This window comes from Choloepus didactylus, chromosome 8 (genome assembly GCF_015220235.1).
Source record: "Choloepus didactylus isolate mChoDid1 chromosome 8, mChoDid1.pri, whole genome shotgun sequence".
In the NCBI taxonomy this organism is placed as follows: domain Eukaryota; kingdom Metazoa; phylum Chordata; class Mammalia; order Pilosa; family Megalonychidae; genus Choloepus; species Choloepus didactylus.
In genome coordinates this window covers 61,472,376-61,495,265 of record NC_051314.1, presented here as the reverse complement: position 1 = coordinate 61,495,265, position 22,890 = coordinate 61,472,376, and the positions used below count along the sequence as shown (strand labels likewise).

General features: G+C 38.4%; 1 protein-coding gene across 2 annotated transcripts in view; it reads left to right on the top strand.

Moving 5' to 3' along the window:
• The window catches only part of FRS2 (fibroblast growth factor receptor substrate 2), a 186,603-nt gene extending 170,473 nt beyond the window's left edge, over positions 1-16,130 (top strand). For both annotated transcript variants that reach the window (XM_037846261.1, XM_037846260.1), the window contains 5 exons: positions 6,908-6,999; positions 8,166-8,352; positions 9,060-9,218; positions 9,618-9,781; positions 10,949-16,130. In XM_037846261.1, coding sequence (XP_037702189.1) covers positions 6,934-6,999; positions 8,166-8,352; positions 9,060-9,218; positions 9,618-9,781; positions 10,949-11,899 — 1,527 coding nt within the window. In that variant the 5' untranslated portion in view covers positions 6,908-6,933 and the 3' untranslated portion in view covers positions 11,900-16,130. The remainder of the gene's footprint in view (positions 1-6,907; positions 7,000-8,165; positions 8,353-9,059; positions 9,219-9,617; positions 9,782-10,948) is intronic.
• Positions 16,131-22,890: the final 6,760 nt, after the last annotated feature.

Sequence of the window (22,890 nt, the reverse complement as noted above, 5' to 3'; positions counted from 1 at the left end):
TCAGTTTCCTTATTGGTCTTCTGTCTGGTTGATCTATCTATAGGAGAGAGTGATGTGTTGAAGTCTCCCACAATTATTGTGGAAACATCAATTGCTTCCTTTAGTTTTGCCAGTGTTTCTCTCATGTATTTTGTGGCACCTTGGTTGGGTGCATAGACATTTACGATTGTTATTTCTTCTTGCTGAATTGCCCCTTTTATTAGTACGTAGTGGCCTTCTTTGTCTCTCAAAACATCCCTACATTTGAAGTCTATTTTATCTGAGATTAATATTGCTACACCTGCTTTCTTTTGGCTGTAGTTTGCATGAAATATTTTTTTCCATCCTTTCACTTTCAGTTTCTTTGTGTCCCTATGTCTAAGATGAGTCTCTTGTTTGCAACATATTGATGGTTCATTTTTTTTGATCCATTCTGCGAATCTGTATCTTTTAATTGGGGAGTTTAATCCATTTACATTCAACGTTATAACCGTGAAGGCATTTCTTGAATCAGCCATCTTATCCTTTGGTTTATGTTTGTCATATTTTTCCCCTCTGTCTATTAATATCCTTTATTGTACCCATACCGAATCTCTTTAGTACTGAACCTTTCTCCAAGTCTCTCTGTCCTTTCTTTGTTTCTCTGTCTGTAGGGCTCCCTTGAGTATCTCCAGTAGGGCAGGTCTCTTGTTAGCAAATTCTCTCAGCATTTGTTTGTCTGTGAAAAATTTAAGCTCTCCCTCGAATTTGAAGGAGAGCTTTGCTGGATAAAGTATTCTTGGCTGGAAATTTTTCTCACTCAGAATTTTAAATATATCGTGCCACTGCCTTCTCGCCTCCATGGTGGCTGCTGAGTAGTCACTACTTAGTCTTATGCTGTTTCCTTTGTATGTGGTGAATTGCTTTTCTCTTGCTGCTTTCAGAACTTGCTCCTTCTCTTCTGTGTTTGATAGTGTGATCAGTATATGTCTCGGAGTGGGTTTATTTGGATTTATTCTATTTGGAGTTCGCTGAGCATTTATGATTTGTGTATTTATGTTGTTTAGAAGATTTGGGAAGTTTTCCCCAACAATTTCTTTGAATACTCTTCCTAGACCTTTACCCTTTTCTTCCCCTTCTGGGACACCAATGAGTCTTATATTTGGACGTTTCATATAATCTATCATATCCCTGAGGTCCATTTCGATTTTTTCAATTTTTTTCCCCATTCTTTCTTTTATGCTTTCATTTTCCATTCTGTCATCTTCGAGGTCACTGATTCGTTGTTCAACTTCCTCTAGTCTTGTACTATGAGTGTCCAGAATCTTTTTAATTTGGTCAACAGTTTCTTTAATTTCCATAAGATCATCCATTTTTTTATTTAGTCTTGCAATGTCTTCTTTATGCTCTTCTAGGGTCTTCTTGATTTCCTTTATCTCCCGTACTAGGGTCTCATTGTTCATCTTTAGTTCTTTGAGTAGCTGCTCTAGGTGCTGTGTCTCTTCTGGTCTTTTGATTTGGGTGCTTGGGCTTGGGTTATCCATATCGTCTGGTTTTTTCATATGCTTTATAATTTTCTGTTGTTTTTGGCCTCATGGCATTTGCTGAACTTGATAGGGTTCTTTTAGGATTTGTAGACCAATTGAAGTCCTTATCTCTAATTTATCAGATCTACAGCTTCGTGGAGTACACTTTCTCTAACTAACCAGCAGGTGGCGTCCACGAACCACCTGTTCCCCACAAGCCAGTTCTCCCCTGCTTAGCCTTTTTGGTGAGTGGGGGAGTGAGTCTTGTGGTGTCCAATTGGTGTACCAAGCTTGCGTGTGTAGTTGGTGTTGCCTGCCCTGTGTATGGGGCGTGTTTCTGGGCAGTCAGGGAGGGGGGGGTGGCTCTAACAATCAAATCTCCCTGGTGATCCTAGAGTTTTAAAGCTGCTGCAATAGTCTAATCCTTCAGTTCAGTCCTGCCACAGTTTGTCTCTGCCACTGACCCACAAGTCCTTGGTATTGGCGTATGGCTCCTGAGACTTGCAAGTGGGCCCCTCTTCCAGGCCGTGCACCCCGGGTCCTCTGTTGAGGGATGGCTGTGCTATGTCACAGGTGAGTGCCGTCCCCCCAGGGCAGTTCTGGGCTGCTGGGCTGTGTAGGGAGGCTCCCAGTCTGCTGAAATGATGGCTGAATGGGGCTTTGTTAATTCACACTGCTCTACCTTCCCAACTCTGGGACAATCAGCTGAGGTTGCAGGGAAGGCTAATGTCCACGCCCAGTTTTGTGGTGTGTGCCTGTTATTTGAAGCACTTCCGTCACACTGGGTTGTCTGGGGCAGTTCTGGGCTATGGGGCTGGCGATGGGCAGGAGTGTTTCCTGTCCACCAGGATGATGGCTGTGAGCGGACACCCCCCTTTTCTTGGGAAGTTGTGGTGTTTAGTGAATTTTCTCAGCCACTGGATTATTGCATTTTGTCTCAGAGCTCTCCTAGTTCTGGTCTTGACTTGACCTGCCCAAATAGCAAGTCTTTGATGCTTTCAGTATTGGGCTTCTTAGAGTAATTGTTTTAGAAAAAGAAAAAAGGATTAAAAAAAAAAAAAAAAAAAAAAAACGGGCCCTCCTCAGAGATCTAATGGGTTATTGAAATGCTAAGAGACAAAGCAACCAGGGCCATTAAGGAAAGGTCCACAGGGCAGAGAGATCAGCTTTTCTTCGGGATTTGCATATGCGCCTCAGGGCCCTTCCCCTTTCTATGTTCACCAGAACTCCAAAAATCCTCCGCTTTTATTTTGGAGTTTTTCGTGTTTTTTTTTTTCTATGCCTGTCTCCTCTCTGCTGGGCTGGCTGCTCTCAGATTCTGTGGTGTCTGGTCTCCGTCTATCTATGGTTGGAGTTTGGATCAGCAGAATGAGTTTCCGATAAGGGCTGCCACTGCAGTTCTCCCTTCTCCTTCCCGGAGCTGACAGCCCCTCCTCCCCCGGGACTGAGCCTGGCAGGGAGGGGCGCGGGTCCCCTGGCCGCAAAAACTTACAGATTTCGCTGATCTCAGCAGTTCCACGTTTTCATGAGTGTTGTATGAAGTATGCCCAAAGTCTGATTGCTCTGTGGTGTCCAGTCCACGCAGCTCCTGGCTTTCTACCTACTTTCCTGGAGGAGTAACTAAAACATACAGCTCACCAGTCTGCCATCTTGCCCCGCCTCTCCCTTGACTTTCTTGTGGGTTTTTCTGCTCAACTCTTCAACTGCCCTTTCTCTCTTCCTTCTGTAATGTTTTTATTCCTTCGAATTTTACTGTAGAAATTCAAGATCTTTCTGGATGAACATCTCATCCTCTTTAATGATTCTGGCTCTTGTCTGTATCAGTGGTTCTCACCTTTGCACAAGTCAGTGGCATGTGGTATCTTTTTTAATATATACAGCCCCATCCCTAGAGATGGTGATTTGGGAACCAGAAGCCTGGGCATCTCTGTGTTTTTAAAAACTCCATATATGATTCTAAGGTTAAGAATAACTAATCTTATATTATCTTTTTTCTGAATAGACTTTAACTGGTCTTCTGCCTTAATCTTTCTCTATTCCAGTATGCTGTCAATGTTGTCACCAGCATTATTTCTTAAAAATAAATATGAATGTTACTCCCCTCGTTAAGAAACTTCTCTGGCTTCAAATTGGTTGGAATAACAAGTCCCAGATCTTTAGCATGTAATTCAGAATGCTTTATGGTTTGCCCCCATTTGTGTTACAGCCTACCCTGTCCTCCAGCCATACCAGACACCTCACTTTCTTCCAAATGCAGTGTGACCTTTTATGATCTTTGTCTTTATATGTACTCTTTTCTCTGCCTCAAGTAGCCTATTTCTGTTTTTTGCCTAGTGCTCTGTTTCTGCTCGTCTTTTTTTTTTAATTCATTTTATTGAGATATGTTCACATACCATGCAGTCATACAAAACAAATCGTACATTCGATTGTTCACAGTACCATTACATAGTTGTGCATTTATCCCCCAAATCAATCCCTGACACCTTCATTACCACACACACAAAAATAACAAGAATAATAATTAAAGTGAAAAAGGGCAATTAGAGTAAAAAAGAACACTGGGTGCCTTCGTTTGTTTGTTTTTTTCCTTCCGCCATTTTTCTACTCATCCATCCATAAACTAGACAAAGGGGAGTGTGGTCCATATGGCTTTCCAATCACAGTCACCCCTCATAAGCTACATTTTTATACACTCGTCTTCAAGATTCATGGGTTCTGGGTTGTAGTTGGATAGTTTCAGTTATCTACCACCAGCTACCTCAATTCATTAGAACCTAAAAACGGTTGTCTATATTGTGCATAAGAGTGCCCACCAGAGTGACTCTCGGCTCCTTTTGGAATCTCTCTGCCACTGAAGCTTATTTCATTTCCTTTCACTTCCCCCTTTTGGTCAAGTAGATGTTCTCCATCCCACGATGCCGGGTCTGCATTCCTCCCCGGGAGTCATTCCACGTTGCCAGGGAGATTCACTCCCCTGGGTGTCTGATCCCACATAGGGGGGAGGGCAGTGATTTCACCTGCCAAGTTGGCTTAGCTAGAGAGAGAGCGTCACATCTGTCTGCTCATCTTTTAAGTCCCAGCTTAAATAGTGCTTCCTGCCCTAATTAAACCAGAAAGTTAGTTGCCCCCGTCTCTGGGTCCAAAGTACTCTGCTCATATTTCTGATGTGTAAGGTTTATAATAATGCATTATAAAGATCTGTTTACATGTCTGTCTCTCCCTTTAAGACTCATGGCTTTTCAAAAATGTAGACCATGTCTTATTCTTGCACCCTGATTATTAGCTAGCTTATTTGTTAGTGCAAAATACCAAATATCATGAGTGTTAATTAATATTTTATTTATCATTTCTCTTGGTTATGCACTAGGATACCTTTTCATCTTTTAAATGCTCATACAAACCAGATATTCTTCACTTTTTTGTTCAGCTAAAATTAAAAAAAATATTTTTTATTTAATAAGTTTAAAAATTAACTTCTTTAGTTTATTCAGCTAACAAAGAGCTCAGAGTACCTACTCTGTGCTAGGTATTGTGTAAGTACTGAGAATGCAAAATGAATGAAATCCGTTCCTGCTGTGAAGAAGCTCACAGTGAAGGGAGGAAGATAGGTGTTCAGGTTTGCTAATGCTGCCATTATGCAAAATACCAGAAATGGACTGTCTTTTATAAAGGGGATTTATTTGGTTACATATTTACAGTTCTGAGGCCATAAAAGTGTCCAAACTAAGGCATCAACAAGAGGATACCTTTACTAAAGAATGGCCAACGTGTCCAGAACACCTCTGTCAGCTGGGAAGGCATGTGGTTGGCATCTGCTTGTCCCGGGTTATGTTTCTAAACGGCTTTCTTCAAAATGACTCTCTCAGCTGCTTTTGGGGCGTTCTGTCCTCTCTTAGCTTCTCTGGAACAAACTTGGGGCTAGCAACTCAAAGCATCAGCAAGCGTCTGTTGGCTTCCTAGCCTCTAATGTCTGTGTGTCCTGGCTTAGCATATCCCAGTGCATTTTCTATCCCCCTGCTCCTCTGTGAGAGCTCCGTTAAAGGACTCCAGTAAACTAATCAAGACCTACCCTGAATGGGTGGGGTCAAATCTCCATGGAAATATTCCATCAAGATGTCACACCCTAATCAGAAAGATTACTAAATCTGCCCCCACAAGATTGCATGAAAGATTATGGCTTTTTCTGGGGCACATAATGGATACAAACCGGCACAGTAGGTAAGCAAACAGACAGGCTGCTACAGTTTCTACTATGTAAACAGTGTAATAGATGCTGTGATCCTGGGGAGCCCAGGGTGCTTTGGGGGATAATACATAGGAAGATTAACTTGCCCTGTTGTTTGGAGTCAGAAAAGGCTTCCTAGAGCCCACTGCACTCTGAATTGAATCCTGAGAAAGGAAAGAAGCAGAAAAGGGGAGCAGCATGAGAAGGAAGTGAGAAAACAAGATGGTCTGGGGAAACTGCAGGTTGTTTTATATGACTGGACTAAGGGTAGAGCTTGAGGCCTAGAGAAGGGAGAGTGTAGACTGGACCTGTAGATAGGGACCAGATTGTGAAGGGTCTTATGTGTCATGCTTACAAGTTTTGATTTTTATCCTGAAGGTAGTAAAGAGCTTCTGAAAGATTTTATAAAAGTTTCAATATGATTTATGTTTCTGATAATTCTATGCTTCCTTCTCTTCCCATTTTTTAAATGTCATTCATTCTGTTTCTTCCCCTTGTTTGTAAGTGATGTTTTGAATTTTTCCGTTGATCCTTCATTTTGAGTGTTCTTGAACAATTATCAGCCATAACCTCTAACCTTCTATGGTAAAGAAGGATTAGATAGCTCTATCAGTTTTGCCAGTATTCTGTGTTTTAGATTACTGGCTGAATTTTGAGTAGTCTCTCTTACTGAAGCTGTATTCCAAATTTGTTTTTGTGTCTCATCTACCAATAAACCTTCTCTGTCTTGTTGCATACATAAAGGATACTACCATACTACCATGTGTAACAAGAAGCAAAATACCTGCCAAGCTAGTCCAGCACACCAACTTTGGCAGTTTTTTTAAGAGGAACATGAAATTCCTGAAAAGCCATAAAGGATTAATTCCATGGTTGACTTTATTTAAATGGTATTATATATGAGGCCTTAAATTGACATGTTTTCAGGTATTTTTAGAATAGGCAGAACTTTGCAAATTAGACTGGAAAATTAAGGACTCATGTGAAGTCTGCCTCACAAATTTTATTCTATTACTGATCAAAATTCACTAGCTAGGTATGTGAAATCTAGCACAAGCCATATACTTCACTGGGCTTTAATTTTCCTGATCAAAACACATTGCAGAGTTTCTGTTAAATGATTCCTAAAGTCCTTTCCTGTTTTATGATTTTTTTATTCTATATCTAATAATTTGTTCCAAATTATTTTTTCATGTAGCGCTCACATGGTCTTCTGAAGAAGCCATGGGTAGCTGTTGTAGCTGTCCAGATAAAGACACTGTCCCAGATAACCATCGGAACAAGTTTAAGGTCAGTAAAACTGGTTGATGTACATCTCTAACTGCTACCTGGATGTTTACTTCACTTAATAAATCTTACCACCTCACTTTTATCTCTAGACCCTTTTATTTCCCTTTTTTCCCTTTCTGCCTTTTGATGACATTTTCTTAATGTGTGGAATCCTCTCTGACTTTCCCCTTGGTCCTCTATATCCAATTATCCACACAGTTCTAGCAGTATTTCCTTTAAAACACCATTTTATAAGTGACTTTTCAGTTCTGTCACCACCTCCCAGTCTAAATCCTGGTGACTTCATACCTGGTTAATCTCTTCACAGAGATCCTCTAGTCACCTCTGTAATCCATCCTGCAGTTACTATCAAATTAATCTTCCTCTTTCATCATTTGCTAAACCTGTTTGCTAAAACTTCTGTAGTGTTCTGTATCTGTAGACTAAAAACTCCTTTCCTTACTCATCCACAGCCACTTCGTGTCTCTCATAATCTACTTTCAGTCTGCTATAGGAGCAGACAGACCTAGGTGTAAGTCACAGCCCTGTTATTTCCTAGCTTTGTGACCTTGGGCAGGTTACATTTGTTATTAAGCCTTAGTTCCATTTTTGTACAATGGAGAAAATAGTTTTACCTGTAGTCTAGGGTTGCTGGGAGGATTAATGTGAAAAAATACATGCAAAGCACTTGACTCAGTTCCAGGCATAGAGTAAGTTCTCCATAAATATTATCTATTCTTAGTCTTAGGACTTTTTCTGAAAAATAGCAGTGCAAGACCCATTCCATATGTAAATTCTGTACCAATCTTGTTTTGGCTTTGAAATGTACTTTGTTTCTGCTTTAGCATTGCATCTTCATGATGTGTTCTACAACTCCTTACCCACCAGATTCCCCCTCTTTTTTAATTTCCTATCTAAATTTATTTATACCTGTGGCCCAGCCAAAGCCTTCTGCAGCTTCTATTGCACTCATTTTTCAATTAATCATTGCAGTTTTATGCTGTTGACTTTGTGTTTGTATATCTGTCTCCCCAGTGGGAATGTAAATTTCTTGCAGATATGAACCACTTATTACACTGCTACATAGTCCATGCTCTATACGCACATTTTCCTGATAAATTGGTAAAATATTTGTATGACTGTGATAGGGAGAATTATGTTAGCACTAATTAAGCTTTCTTTTTTAGGTTATTAATGTGGATGATGATGGGAATGAGTTAGGTTCTGGCATAATGGAACTTACAGACACAGAACTGATTTTATACATCCGCAAACGTGACTCGGTAAAGTGGCACTACCTCTGCCTGCGACGCTATGGCTATGATTCAAATCTCTTTTCTTTTGAAAGTGGTCGAAGGTGCCAAACTGGACAAGGTAGGTAAAGCCTTTATATATTTTCTCCAAATATTTATAATCACATTTTAAATATGATAGATACAGTAAACTACTTACTCATTTATTAAATATTTACTAAGCACATTTTCTACATCAGGAATTTTGATTCCTGTTAACTTTAAGACTTTCAGTAAATGATTAGTCCTGGTAAATTGACTGTGTGTCTTTATCATTATAACTTGTTGGGAAAAGTATATAAACTTTGGAGTTCAAGAGACCTAGTTTGATTATTTGCCACTTAGTATCTGAATGGCATTGGGCAAATTGTGTGGCCTCTGTTGAGTTTCAAATTTCTTCTCTATGAAAGGAGAATGTTAATACCCATCTTACAAATTATTGTAATAATTAAACAACACAGTGATTGTAGAACAGCCTTAAACCTTGATAATGCTGAATTGAGCTCCCCCTGCTGTTAAAAAGCAGAGTAGAGTAGGTGTGCAAACCTTGTTTTTGTCTGCTTTGTTTTGGGTGATTTCCCTGAACCAAATGAAAAATATTCTGTGAACCTTCTTTGGAGTTTAACATTTTTAAATAAGGAATATCATTAGTTTATCAGACATTTAGTTAAAAGACCTTCTTACTATTGGTACACAACATGCTCAATTTAGAGTGTTGTTTTTGACATATGCTCCTTTAGCTTTCTAAAGACTTGATAACCATTTTCCCCTTTTGTTTTTTATTTGTAGGAATTTTTGCCTTTAAGTGTGCCCGTGCAGAAGAATTATTTAACATGTTGCAGGAGATTATGCAAAATAATAGTATAAATGTGGTGGAAGAGCCAGTTGTAGAAAGGAATAATCATCAAACAGAATTGGAAGTTCCCAGAACACCTCGAACACCTACAAGTAAGTATCCATTTTCACTGTCACATTTTGAATAGCAGACATTTATAAGCTATAGATTATAGATATTTATTCTGTAACGCACCATAAATCATCATTAGTAGCTTAAGTATAATGATTGTCAGTTTTTGAGAACTGTTAGCTGTCATTACAGACATTTTTAATATTTTAAATATGAAAGCATTATACTCCATTTTATCTAAGATATGAATGGAAACATAGAGCCAGAGGCAATTTGCACCCTGATTTCTACTGTGTCGATTTCTACTGTGTCTTCCCAGAAACACCTTCCTGAATCTTAATCTCAGTGCAGATTTTATTCTCATTCACTTTTATTCTCTCTCTCTTCCCCCAATGTCTTGCCTTTCTCCTTAAACCAATAAACAAACAAAAACTTCTCAGCTCCAGGGTTTGCTGCTCAGAACTTACCTAATGGATATCCCCGATATCCCTCATTTGGAGATGCTTCATCCCATCCTTCAAGCAGGCATCCATCTGTGGGAAGTGCACGCCTGCCTTCAGTAGGTGAAGAATCTACGCATCCTTTGCTTGTGGCTGAGGAACAAGTAAGTATTACTGTATGACAGTGATACTGATTGTATGTTTGTGTTCCTATGATAATACTTGAAGTTTTATTCAGTTAGAATTTCAACTTTCACTGTTTGTAAGTTACTTTTGTAGTGAAGAATCAGAGGAAATGGTATGTATTTGCTGGCATATGCCCAAGTACAGCTATTCAGGGAAACATGGCATCAAAGTAGTTCCTGGGATCACAGGAGAGGCTCATCTTATAGATAAACATAAGTGATGTTGGAAATGTATAAAGAAAGACATAACTAATGGTCAGTTTCCATTATAATAACGTTCAATGGAATAAGAATTGATGCTGCTATTTATATTTCAGTCTTTATAATTAGCGGACTATTAGCAGGAAGATAGAGATGTTATGGAAATATTTAGTGTTCTGTTTTCATTTGAGAAATGAAGTATCTGGTTGAACATTATATATTAAATGTACTTCTCTTTTGTAAATTATATGGTCATTTATTATTAAGAGTTTTAGTGTTTCTTAAAATCTTTTTTGCATGTGTATGTTCTTTACATAGTAAATATGAGTTCTTGTATACTTTATTTGCTTTAATTATATTTCCCCAGTTTTGCATTTTATTGACTTTAAAATTTTATGTGTAGGCTTCTGAAACATTTTATGTTGTCCCCTGAAAAATACCATTAGCTTTTCTAACTTGTGGTACTTTCTTACTGGGTGGTATTTATTTTATATCTATGCATTTGCAGAACTCTTATTAAATCTAGTAAGGTTTATCTATTTATACAGTTTTATCATCTGTAAGTAGTGATACATTTGTCTCTTCCTTTTCAGTACCTGTTATTTCTTATTTCTGAATCATACTTTAATGCATTGATGAGAATTTCTAGAACAACATAAAAATGATAGTCCCTATTTTGTTTCTGATTTTACAGAGTCCTGCTTGTTTTACCATGTATAATGCTGCATGTTATTTTATAGTAGTTATTCTTTTAAGTTACAAAGACATATCTAAATTTCCTTCCTCCCACCTTTTTATTAGTAAAAAATAGGCACAAAAGCTTTTGAAGTAGGAGTACATTTTAAGAGAAAGTTAATTAGTAAAATTAACTGATATGGTCAGGCACCTTATCTTTTATTTTGTTTTTTAAGCCAGTTACTGATTCACTTTCCTGTTTCCTCTTAGGTACATACCTATGTCAACACTACTGGTGTGCAAGAAGAGCGGAAAAATCGAACAAGTGTGCATGTCCCATTGGAGGCAAGGGTTTCTAATGCTGAAAGCAACACACCAAAAGAAGAACCAAGTAGCATTGAGGACAGGGACCCTCAGATTCTTCTTGAGCCAGAAGGAGTCAAATTTGTTTTAGGACCAACCCCTGTTCAAAAGCAGTTAATGGAAAAAGAGAAACTGGAGCAACTTGGAAGAGATCAAGTTAGTGGAAGTGGTGCAAATAACACAGAATGGGACACTGGATACGACAGTGATGAACGAAGAGATGCACCTTCTGTTAACAAACTGGTGTATGAAAATATAAATGGGCTATCTATCCCTAGTGCCTCAGGGGTCAGGAGAGGTCGTCTGACATCCACCAGTACCTCGGATACCCAGAATATCAACAACTCAGCTCAGAGGAGAACTGCATTATTAAACTATGAAAATTTACCATCTTTGCCTCCTGTTTGGGAAGCCCGCAAGCTAAGTAGGGATGAAGATGATAATTTAGGACCAAAGACCCCATCTCTAAATGGCTACCATAATAATCTAGATCCAATGCATAACTATGTAAATACAGAGAATGTAACAGTGCCAGCAAGTGCTCACAAAATAGAATATTCAAGACGTCGGGACTGTACACCAACAGTCTTTAATTTTGATATCAGGCGCCCAAGTTTAGAACACAGGCAGCTCAATTACATACAGGTTGACTTGGAAGGTGGCAGTGACTCCGACAACCCGCAGACTCCAAAAACACCTACTACTCCCCTTCCACAAACTCCGACTAGGCGCACAGAGCTGTATGCTGTGATAGACATTGAGAGAACTGCTGCTATGTCAAATTTGCAGAAAGCGCTGCCACGAGATGATGGTACATCTAGGAAAACTAGACATAATAGTACTGACCTGCCCATGTGAGCCTGGAAAGCATTACATTGTTTGCACCTTTGTGAAGTTTTTATAAATGAAGATGCAAGTGCTTCATTTTCATTTCTAAACACTAACTCCTTTTATAGACTGATAACTTTTTTTCTGAGTACTTCATGTGCTTCTTTAACTAAAGGGAATTAATATAGAGCAGGTACTCATTAAAGAATACTAATTTCATTAAATACTACTCATTGTACAGCAGCATTCCCATTTTCACAGTGCCTATTTAAAATGATAGTTGAAGTGAGTGACATGCTGGTTGGTTTTTATCAATATTCTGGACTTACGCATTTCATTCATGTCTAAGTTATGGTTGGCATTTAAAACATTTTATAAAGCCTCTTGATAATGTGTATTGTTAACAGATAACTCTAGGCTTTGAAAGTAATATTTGTAGATTCACTGTTCGTGGTATGTGGCCTCCAGCATGTAACATGAGGAATCCTTTATTTCATTAGTTAAAGGTTTTTTTTGACTTGAGCCAAAACATATGTAAAGGAAATATAAGTACCACACCTCCTTATATACCAGGCAGCTCCTTTGCCTTCAGCGTTACTAGAAAGAGTACTATATTCATGAATATGTTTTGCTGTTGGTGTGTTGAAAAGGCAGGAAGGAGACAGGATTTTCTGTTTACTCATCTCATCATGTAATTTGAAGAGCATGTCCAAATATCTTAATCAGAATCACAATAGGCTCAAGAATCAGTCTCAGGTCATACTTTACCCAAATATTTGAAAATCTGAACCATGATTTCTTGAAAATTTTTCTCCTATAGTTTATTAACATTGCCATTGTTTTCTGGAGACATTTGTGCCATTAGGTTCCCATGTATCTTCAGTTTTTTTTTTCCTTTGGTGTTTGGAATGTCTTATTTTGTTGCTTAATGTCCTTTTGGATTTTAAAATGTTTAAGTTTGTATATAGTTTTAAGATTGGATTATATGTTCATTGTTTGGTTTGCATTTTTGTCAAATTATGGTTTTGAAGGTTCATTTGGAACTTACTGTTATTCTATAACAGGGTTGCCCTTGTCCAGTATTTATTTATATGCTGTTTACTTTTCAAGTTGATAAAAACATTCTCTCAATTTTAAATTTCACTTGTGTCCATAAGGTGATCTTTTAGCAGCTGAGAAAAAAAGGAAGATAATTTTAACATGCCAAGTTCCCTAAAGGTACTATGTTTTCTCTGTGGGCACTCTACCCAGCACTTTAGCAGTGATTCACTCAGTTACATGGCTGCAGTTGTACTCTGCCCACTGTAGTGGTCCTCAGCTCTGCTGTCCTTTCTTTCATAGCTGGATCTTTGATTATCCCTTGACTTCAATAGAATGTCTGAATTGTTACAAACATAAGAAGTGCAGTGTAACTCTTGTAGCAATGCAATTGTGTCATAATTTAGGATTTAGAATGAATTGAAGTTTATATAAAATTATGAGAGTTCTTAATGTCAAATTCTTGAAACATCAAGAATGCTCCAGTTTCCCAAACACTAGAGAATACAAGAAAAGGTAGAGTAGAGAGAAAGTTAAATCACCTTACAAAATGTTTTACTGTTTTCTCTAAATATGAGGAACTTTTAGATTATGTTCTGGATCTACCAGATATAATTAAGGTTAATTTAGTAAGAAAAAGTTTCAGCCAAATAGCAACCAGCCTATAAAATAAATAATCTAATCATAGGACATTGAATGGATTAGGAGAACAATAGAGTGGGGCCATTATAAAGAAAATAAATTATTAAAGGTGTCTATTGATTTTTAGTGCCATTGGTTTATGTGCATAGCAGAATTTTCTTTTTTTTCTTCTCTTTTTTCCTGTGAATTTGGTGCTTACTAAAGTGTTTGCTGTTCTCTAAAAAAGAGAACAGTGGCGTAACTGTGCAGTTTCTAATACAGTTTGCAATTTTAATATAGTTTTCCAGTTATACTTTCTTCTGAGTAGATTGCTAATTGTGCCAAATTTATGTGATGGCTTTTATGATGTGGAATAAGAATTCTGATGGAAAGAATGCACATGGTTTTCTCAGAGAACAAGCAGTCAACACAGAACACTAACCTCCAAATGAAAGGGCTGACTTATTTATTCATTTTGGAGGTTGGATACTTTTTCTTTCCCTAATCCTTTTCATTTTTCCTCCAGTTTCTAATTACTTTTTATATATTTTTAGATAACTCCAATATAATCATTACAGTTTATGCTTTAAATACTATGTGCTTTAAAAATGAAAATGGGACCAATTTGTCTGCTAAGAATTTGATTTTAGGTACTGTATGAGTTTTGTAGGAAGATGTATACAATTGGTGTTAATTTCTAGATGACTTCTGGAAATCACCTGTGTTCTTATTTAATAAAAAGTAATTTAGAACACTGCTTGTCCTTTGTAGTAGTCTAGTACTGGACATTAAGCTCTGTCTTGGAAGAATATTCCTATTACTAGGTGAATTTTAGAATGAAATATTTTATTGGCATATAATTTGTGGCCGTATGTCTCAGATTTTCTGAGACAGACCTAATTTTTTATAGTCTATTCTTTTGACAAACCATGTGATCCCACTTTTTGGTTTTGGAAATGTAATCATTATTCATATACTTTTCCTCAAATAGAATCCTCTTTTATTTATGTAGATCATGACAGCCTTTATTCCAGACCAAGGTTGGAAGCTGATATAGGTATTATGTGTGTTTTTTCTTAATGTGTTTTATTTCCCAGTTTCATCTTCCTTTAAAAATAAAAATATGGTGCCTTCCCTCCCCCCAGGAAGATTGGCAAATAGTTCCTTTTATTTACTGCTGCTGTGGAGTGATGAGATATGCACTTTACTCTTGAAGACTCAGCAAAAAAAAGAAAGAAAGAAAGAAAGAAAAGAAAAGACTTTTCACTTCTCAGTATATCTAGAATAGATCATAACATTTGGGACTTAGGAAAATTTGCCAAGCAATCTTTGTTTTTATAGATGTCAATGTTATAAGAGTAAGTCAAACTAATGTTTGTATACATACACCCCCACCCCAACCCTCCACCCTAACTAAAAAACATCTGTGGCACAGCATATAAAAATGTACCTCAATAACGTTCTGTTAAAAATGGGACAGGGGCCTTATGTTTTCATAATTTCCCAACATTGTGCCACCATATTTTTGCCTCAAAGTAAAGGTTTTGACAAGCTAAAAAGTATTTCCCATTTCCCCATGCTGTCCGTCGTAACCCATAATGCCCTAGTGTTTGTTGCAATGTGTAGTGTGTGTGTGTGTGTGTGTGTGTGTGTCTCTCCTTGGAGTAGACATACCATCAGAGATACCATACAGAAGTAACTGATGTAATGCTATCTCGTTCATATTTCTGGTATGTAAGGTATATGGTACTAATTAGCTTTTCCTTGATGTTTGCCAAATTTGAATAAAGGAATTGGTACGAAATTATAGAATGTATAGAAATTTTGGCTTGAAAATTAACAAAGATTTTATGACATACCACAATATACTCTGCCCAAACCAGCACCCTATCTATCTTTCCTATTCTTTACATCCCTTATTCCTCATCCCTACTTCCTCATTTTTTGGGGGGTATAACACAATTCTTTTGTAGCATCATTAGAATTGCAATTCTATGACAATTGGACAATTACAGCACGGAAATGGACTGGTATTAATAGTACAGTAGTCACCAGTGTGCCACATTTGCATTAGTAAATGCAAAATACACATTTTATAAAGGACAAATTTTGTTATGTTTTATTTTCATTACATTGTATAATAAGATTATTGTATGTCCTAATTTGCATTATGTTAAGTTCTTTTCCTACGTAAAGGCATAAATATAGCAACTTTGTATAAAGGTAGCTTATTAGATTTTTTTTTTTTCTTTTATAAAAAGTTGTCTAACAGTGGGACTACCATTGCCAAATTGTGTATGAGATATGAATTTTACCCCTCTGGTTAATTTCTTTTATGAACATTCCATATTTCTCTAATAAAAGACATGAGATACTGTACTACGCATAAATTATATTTTTAATGCTGTTTCATATCAGCATTTTAAATTTTGGTTTGCATTTTTAATATTGGCAAAACTCACCACTGTTAATTAAAACCTTGTTGTATGTGTAACAACATCGTTTACCCTCTATCCCTCTCCACTCTTTGTTCTGTTTCTCCCTGTCAGTGCCAACTTCGTACATTTTGTAGCATGGCAATAAAATATAACTTTTACACTGAGGCCGAGTGTGGCTTTTTGGAGGAAGTGGGGATGGGAAGATTGCCCTCTAGATCTTTGCATATATCTCTTTTTGCCATATAAACTCTATCTCCAGGCATGAGCAGTTATGTCATGTATAATGTAAACATGCTTTTAAAGACAAGTATAAATATGCTTTTAAGCTTAATTTTTGTCATAACAGATAACTAATTTTTTATCTTTGGGGAAATGAGAGTTCTTGAAGTACAATCAAGATGTACTTAAAGAATAAGCTAATAATTGAATTTAGTTAAACAAGGGCTAAGCAATACATTTTTAAAATCCTAACTTGTAGAATGTTAGTCTACTTTACTACCCTAAAAATTATAAAATGTAAAATCCAAGTTGATCTTAGATGATTTAGGATCTTGCAATGCCTTACTGTTGTCATTCTGGCATCAATTTCCATGATGAGGTACTCACGTTGATACTGAAAGCTGAGCTGACTATATACTAAATTTAAGCATTCGTGAAAAACTGCTTTGTTGAATAAAATATGATCAGGGTTGTTATGGTTACTTTCCCCTTATTGCCGAAAGTAGATTGCAATAAAAACCTCAATAAAAATTTGGATACCTATCATATTTATATTCCTCACATTTCTTAAAACTTTATGATAGAGGTTTTATTTCTTAAGTTCATGCCACCACCTCAATTTTCAAAATGAACATTTGATAAGTTAGGAGTATATCTTTCATAAAAGTGAAACGAAATTGTATTTGACAGCCTCACAATTTTAATCAGTGTGGTCATTCAAATTAGTAGATCAGAGCTCTGGGATTCCCAACCTGTTTTTAGTCACTGAGTGACACTGGAAGCTTAGTTGGATACAGGTCAAGATGGAGATAATTTAAACAGTGAAGGGGATAGCCAAGTCCACAAATGATTGAGTGCTTTATGTATACCAGACATTATAGAACACATACATCAGCTAAGATGTGGTAGCAGAGACCACATCTTTAAAAGCTTGGGCATTTGTTCTTAGAAATTAAAATTTCTTTGAATTTTTTTTGTATTTGTTCTTTGAGTTCCTTTGAGGACAGTAGCTATTGTCAGTTTCTCTTTAACTAATGAACTTGAACCAGGCCCTATGCTAATAATAGAGATATCAGTCCTTTTCCTCAAGATAATTTATAGTCTGCCACAGCCCTTCTCAATGGGAAACCCTTCCCCCTAACCCCCAGAGAATTGAACCCTAAGCATACATTGTATTTAATGAATTAACCTCTCTGTTGCATCTAGAATGTTATTAGCTATATGTCTTAGGAGAATTGAGAAAACACTCAAATTCTTAATACAAATGTTGTGCTAAAGGCACACACAAAGGAAGGCCATTTAACTTGGCCTGAGAGTGGGCATTTTCAGGGAAAGCTTCTTGAGGAAGGTAATCCCTTAAGTGTTTTGAAGAAAGCCTTCTTAGTTAGAAGAGAAGGGGAGAGGATGTCTTAGGGAGAAGGAACAGCATGTGCAAAGGCAGAGTGGTACAGAAAGATTCATTGTCTCACAGTTCTGGAGACTAGAAATCTGAATCAAGGTGTTGGTAGGGCCCTGCTGTCCCTAACCACTCCAGGAAAGGATATTCCATGTCTCTCCTGGCCTCTGGTGGTTTGCCAGTTCTTGGTCTTCAATCTCTGCCTCAGCCATCACCTTAGTGTCCTCTCCATCACATGGCTGTCCTCTCTGTCTGTGATCAAATTTCCTCTTCTAATAACACTAGTCTTTGGTTTAAGGATCCTCCCTACTCCATTATGACCTCATTTAGAGTTGCCTGATTCCATTGTAGTGATCCTATTTCCAAATAAGATCACATTCTGAGGTACTGGGAATTAGAACTTCAATATGTCTTTTGGGGAAGGACACAATTCAACCCCTAACAGACAGTATAAAAGACAGCTCTTAAGAGTAACTTATTTGATTATGACATTTCTCACAACTGTATAAAACAAAGCTCCATTTAGATTAACCAGGCCCGAACAGAATGTTATGTATTTTCTGCCTTACTTCCCTCCTATCTCTCCCTCCCTATCTCCTAGCTGTTACTCATCCCTTCCTGTATACAGCCATAATAAAAGCCAACATTTATATAATTCTTACTATGTGCTGTACTCTGTTCATGTATTAAACGTTTTCAACCCTATGACAACCATATGTTAGGCATCTAGTAGGTAGATACTTTTATTGCTTCCTTTTTACAGAAAAATGGAACAATGGTTAAGTAACTTTCTCCCAGTCCCACACTGTAGGTGATGGAGCCAGAATTCTAAACCCAAGCAATCTGGCTGCAGGACTCATATTTTTAAACATAGTCATTTCTTATTCTACTCATTTGACCTAAGTATAATGGAGTCTTTATCTACCTCTTGGACCTTCTGGTGATTCTTCTGCAGGATGTAGTTATGATCTTTATACTTAATTTCTGAGAAAACTCCCCCAGTCAATACCAGAAATGTTTTTTACCTATTTCCTGATTCAGAAAATTTGGTGATGTGTAAAGGCCTATAGAGAGCAGTGCTAATCAAAGTGGAATAGGTTCCAGCCTACAACTAGATAAATACCACAACTAAGTGTTTATAAGGACTTAAAGCAATTTGACACTGCTGCAACATCCAAACCTGTGATTTTGTATTTTACAAAAGTATGGAGTTGAAACAGATTGGAATTTTTAAAAAGCAGTCCTTCACCACAGATGTTTGAGAAGCACTGACTTGGAGTTCCAGGAAGGCTAGGGCTCACACAACATTTCTAAGTGTGGAGGGATGAGCCACCTGGGAAGTATCTACATATTTGTGGAATCAGTGATATTCCAAGGACAGAGTTCTAGGAAACAACTGTTGTGGTTATTTGGAGCTGCATGTACCCCAGAAAAACATGTTCCTAAACTTAATCCATTCCTGTAGATTAAAGGTCCTACCTTTAGATGAGGTTACTTCGTTTAAAGTGTGGCCCACCTCAGTCAGGATGCAACTTAATCCTATTATTGAAGTCCTTTATATGCAGAATGAAATTCAGAATATAGAGAGAAAGCCACAGAGGGAGCAGCCAGAAGCTGAATATCAATAGAACCAGAAGAGAAGGGAGAGTCCAGGAGATGCTGCCAGGTGCCTTGCCATGTGACAAGCTAAGGACCAGGGATTGCAGGTAGCCAGCCCCAGAATGCTACAGTCTTGATGATGCCTTCATTTGCACATTTTTTCCAGCCTCACAATTGTGATCTAATAAATTCCCATTGTTTAAGCCAGCCCATTGCTTGGTCCTTGCTGGAGCAGCCAAGGAAACTAAAACACCTATGATTAAAGAACTTGAAGGAGTAGCTACCACAGTACTGTGCAAACAGTAGATGCTTGATAAAGGGTTGTTAATAGATCCTTTGAGAAGAAAATGTATAATTAAATTTTTGACTCCTTCCTTTCCCTAAATTTAGCATTTGGTATATGCTGCTCAGCCGTACCAGACCCAACACCTCCTTTTTATAACAAATATTCTGTAAACCACCATTTCTCTCTTGAAATGAGATCCATTGATGATATAACCTACCTACATATGTAACTTAAAAAGATAATACAGAGGCGGGGCAAGATGGCAGACTGGTGAGCTGTATGTTTTAGTTACTCCTCCAGGAAAGTAGGTAAAAAGCCAGGAACTGCGTGGACTGGACACCACAGAGCAATCTGTCTTTGGGCATACTTCATACAACACTCATGAAAACGTGGAACTGCTGAGATCAGCGAAATCTGTAAGTTTTTGCGGCCAGGGGACCCGCGCCCCTCCCTGCCAGGCTCAGTCCCGGGGGAGGAGGGGCTGTCAGCTCCAGGAAGGAGAAGGGAGAATTGCAGTGGCTGCTCTCATCGGAAACTCATTCTACTGATTCAAACTCCAACCATAGATAGACTGAGGCCAGACACCAGAGACTCTGAGAGCAGCCAGCCCAGCAGAGAGGAGACGGGCATAGAAGGAAAACAACACGAGAAGCTCCAAAGTAAAAGCAGAGGATTTTTGGAGTTCTGGTGAACACAGAAAGGGGAAGGGCGGAGATCAGGCCTTGAGGCGCATATGCAAATCCCGAAGCAAGGCTGATCTCTCTGCCCAGGGCACCTTTCCTTAATGGCCCTGGTTGCTTTGTCTATTAGCATTTCAATAACCCATTAGATCTCTGAGGAGGGCCGTTTTTTTTTTTTTTTTTTTTTTTTTAAATCCTTTTTGCTTTTTCTAAAACAATTACTCTAAGAAGCTCAATACAGAAAGCTTCAAAGAATTGAAATTTGGGCACGTCAAGTCAAGAGCAGAAATAAGAGAGCTCTGAGACAAAAGGCAATAATCCAGTGGCTGAGAAAATTCACTAAACAACACAACTTCCCAAGAAAAGGGGGGTGTCCGCTCACAGCCACCATCCTGGTGGACAGGAAACACTCCTGCCCATCGCCAGCCCCATAGCCCAGAGCTGCCCCAGACAACCCAGTGTGACGGAAGTGCTTCAAATAACAGGCACACACCACAAAACTGGGCGTGGACATTAGCCTTCCCTGCAACCTCAGCTGAATGTCCCAGAGCTGGGAAGGGGGAGCAGTGTGAATTAACAGAGCCCCATTCAGCCATCATTGGAGCAGACTGGGAGCCTCCCAACACAGCCCAGCAGCCCAGAACTGCCCTGGGGGGACGGCACTCACCTGTGACATAGCACAGTCATCCCTCAACAGAGGACCCGGGGTGCACGGCCTGGAAGAGGGGCCCACTTGCAAGTCTCAGGAGCCATACGCCAATACCAAAGACTTGTGGGTCAGTGGCAGAGACAAACTGTGGCAGGACTGAACTGAAGGATTAGACTATTGCAGTAGCTTTAAAACTCTAGGATCATCAGGGAGATTTGATTGTTAGGGCCACCCCCCCCTCCCCGACTGCCCAGAAACACGCCCCACATACAGGGCAGGCAACACCAACTACACACGCAAGCTTGGGACACCAATTGGGCCCCACAAGACTCACTCCCCCACTCACCAAAAAGGCTAAGCAGGGGAGATCTGGCTTGTGGAGAACAGGTGGCTCGTGGACGCCACCTGCTGGTTAGTTAGAGAAAGTGTACTCCACGAAGCTGTAGATCTGATAAACTAGAGATAAGGACTTCAACTGGTCTACAAACCCTAAAAGAACCCTATCAAGGACAGCAAATGCCACGAGGCCAAAAACAACAGAAAATTATAAAGCATATGAAAAAACCAGACGATATGGATAACCCAAGCCCAAGCACCCAAATCAAAAGACCAGAAGAGACACACCTAGAGCAGCTACTCAAAGAACTAAAGATGAACAATGAGACCCTAGTACGGGATATGAAGGAAATCAAGAAGACCCTAGAAGAGCATAAAGAAGACATTGCAAGACTAAATAAAAAAATGGATGATCTTATGGAAATTAAAGAAACTGTTGACCAAATTAAAAAGATTCTGGACACTCATAGTACAAGACTAGAGGAAGTTGAACAACGAATCAGTGACCTGGAAGATGACAGAATGGAAAATGAAAGCATAAAAGAAAGAATGGGGAAAAAAATTGAAAAACTCGAAATGGACCTCAGGGATATGATAGATAATATGAAGTGTCCGAATATAAGACTCATTGGTGTCCCAGAAGGGGAAGAAAAGGGTAAAGGTCTAGGAAGAGTATTCAAAGAAATTGTTGGGGAAAACTTCCCAAATCTTCTAAACAACATAAATACACAAATCATAAATGCTCAGCGAACTCCAAATAGAATAAATCCAAAAAAACCCACTCCGAGACATATACTGATCACACTGTCAAACATAGAAGAGAAGGAGCAAGTTCTGAAAGCAGCAAGAGAAAAGCAATTCACCACATACAAAGGAAACAGCATAAGACTAAGTAGTGACTACTCAGCAGCCACCATGGAGGCGAGAAGGCAATGGCACGATATATTTAAAATTCTGAGAGAGAGGAATTTCCAGCCAAGAATACTTTATCCAGCAAAGCTCTCCTTCAAATTTGAGGGAGAGCTTAAATTTTTCACAGACAAAGAAATGCTGAGAGAATTTGCTAACAAGAGACCTGCCCTACTGGAGATACTAAAGGGAGCCCTACAGACAGAGAAACAAAGACAGGACAGAGAGACTTGGAGAAAGGTTCAGTACTAAAGAGATTCGGTATGGGTACAATAAAGGATATTAATAGAGAGAGGGAAAAATATGGCAAACATAACCCAAAGGATAAGATGGCCGATTCAAGAAATGCCTTCACGGTTTTAACGTTGAATGTAAATGGATTAAACTCCCCAATTAAAAGATATAGATTCGCAGAATGGATCAAAAAAATGAACCATCAATATGTTGCATACAAGAGACTCATCTTAGACACAGGGACACAAAGAAATTGAAAGTGAAAGGATGGAAAAAAATATTTCATGCAAGCTACAGCCAAAAGAAAGCAGGTGTAGCAATATTAATCTCAGATAAAATAGACTTCAAATGCAGGGATGTTTTGAGAGACAAAGAAGGCCACTACATACTAATAAAAGGGGCAATTCAGCAAGAAGAAATAACAATCGTAAATGTCTATGCACCCAATCAAGGTGCCACAAAATACATGAGAGAAACATTGGCAAAACTAAAGGAAGCAATTGATGTTTCCACAATAATTGTGGGAGACTTCAACACATCACTCTCTCCTATAGATAGATCAACCAGACAGAAGACCAATAAGGAAATTGAAAACCTAAACAATCTGATAAATGAA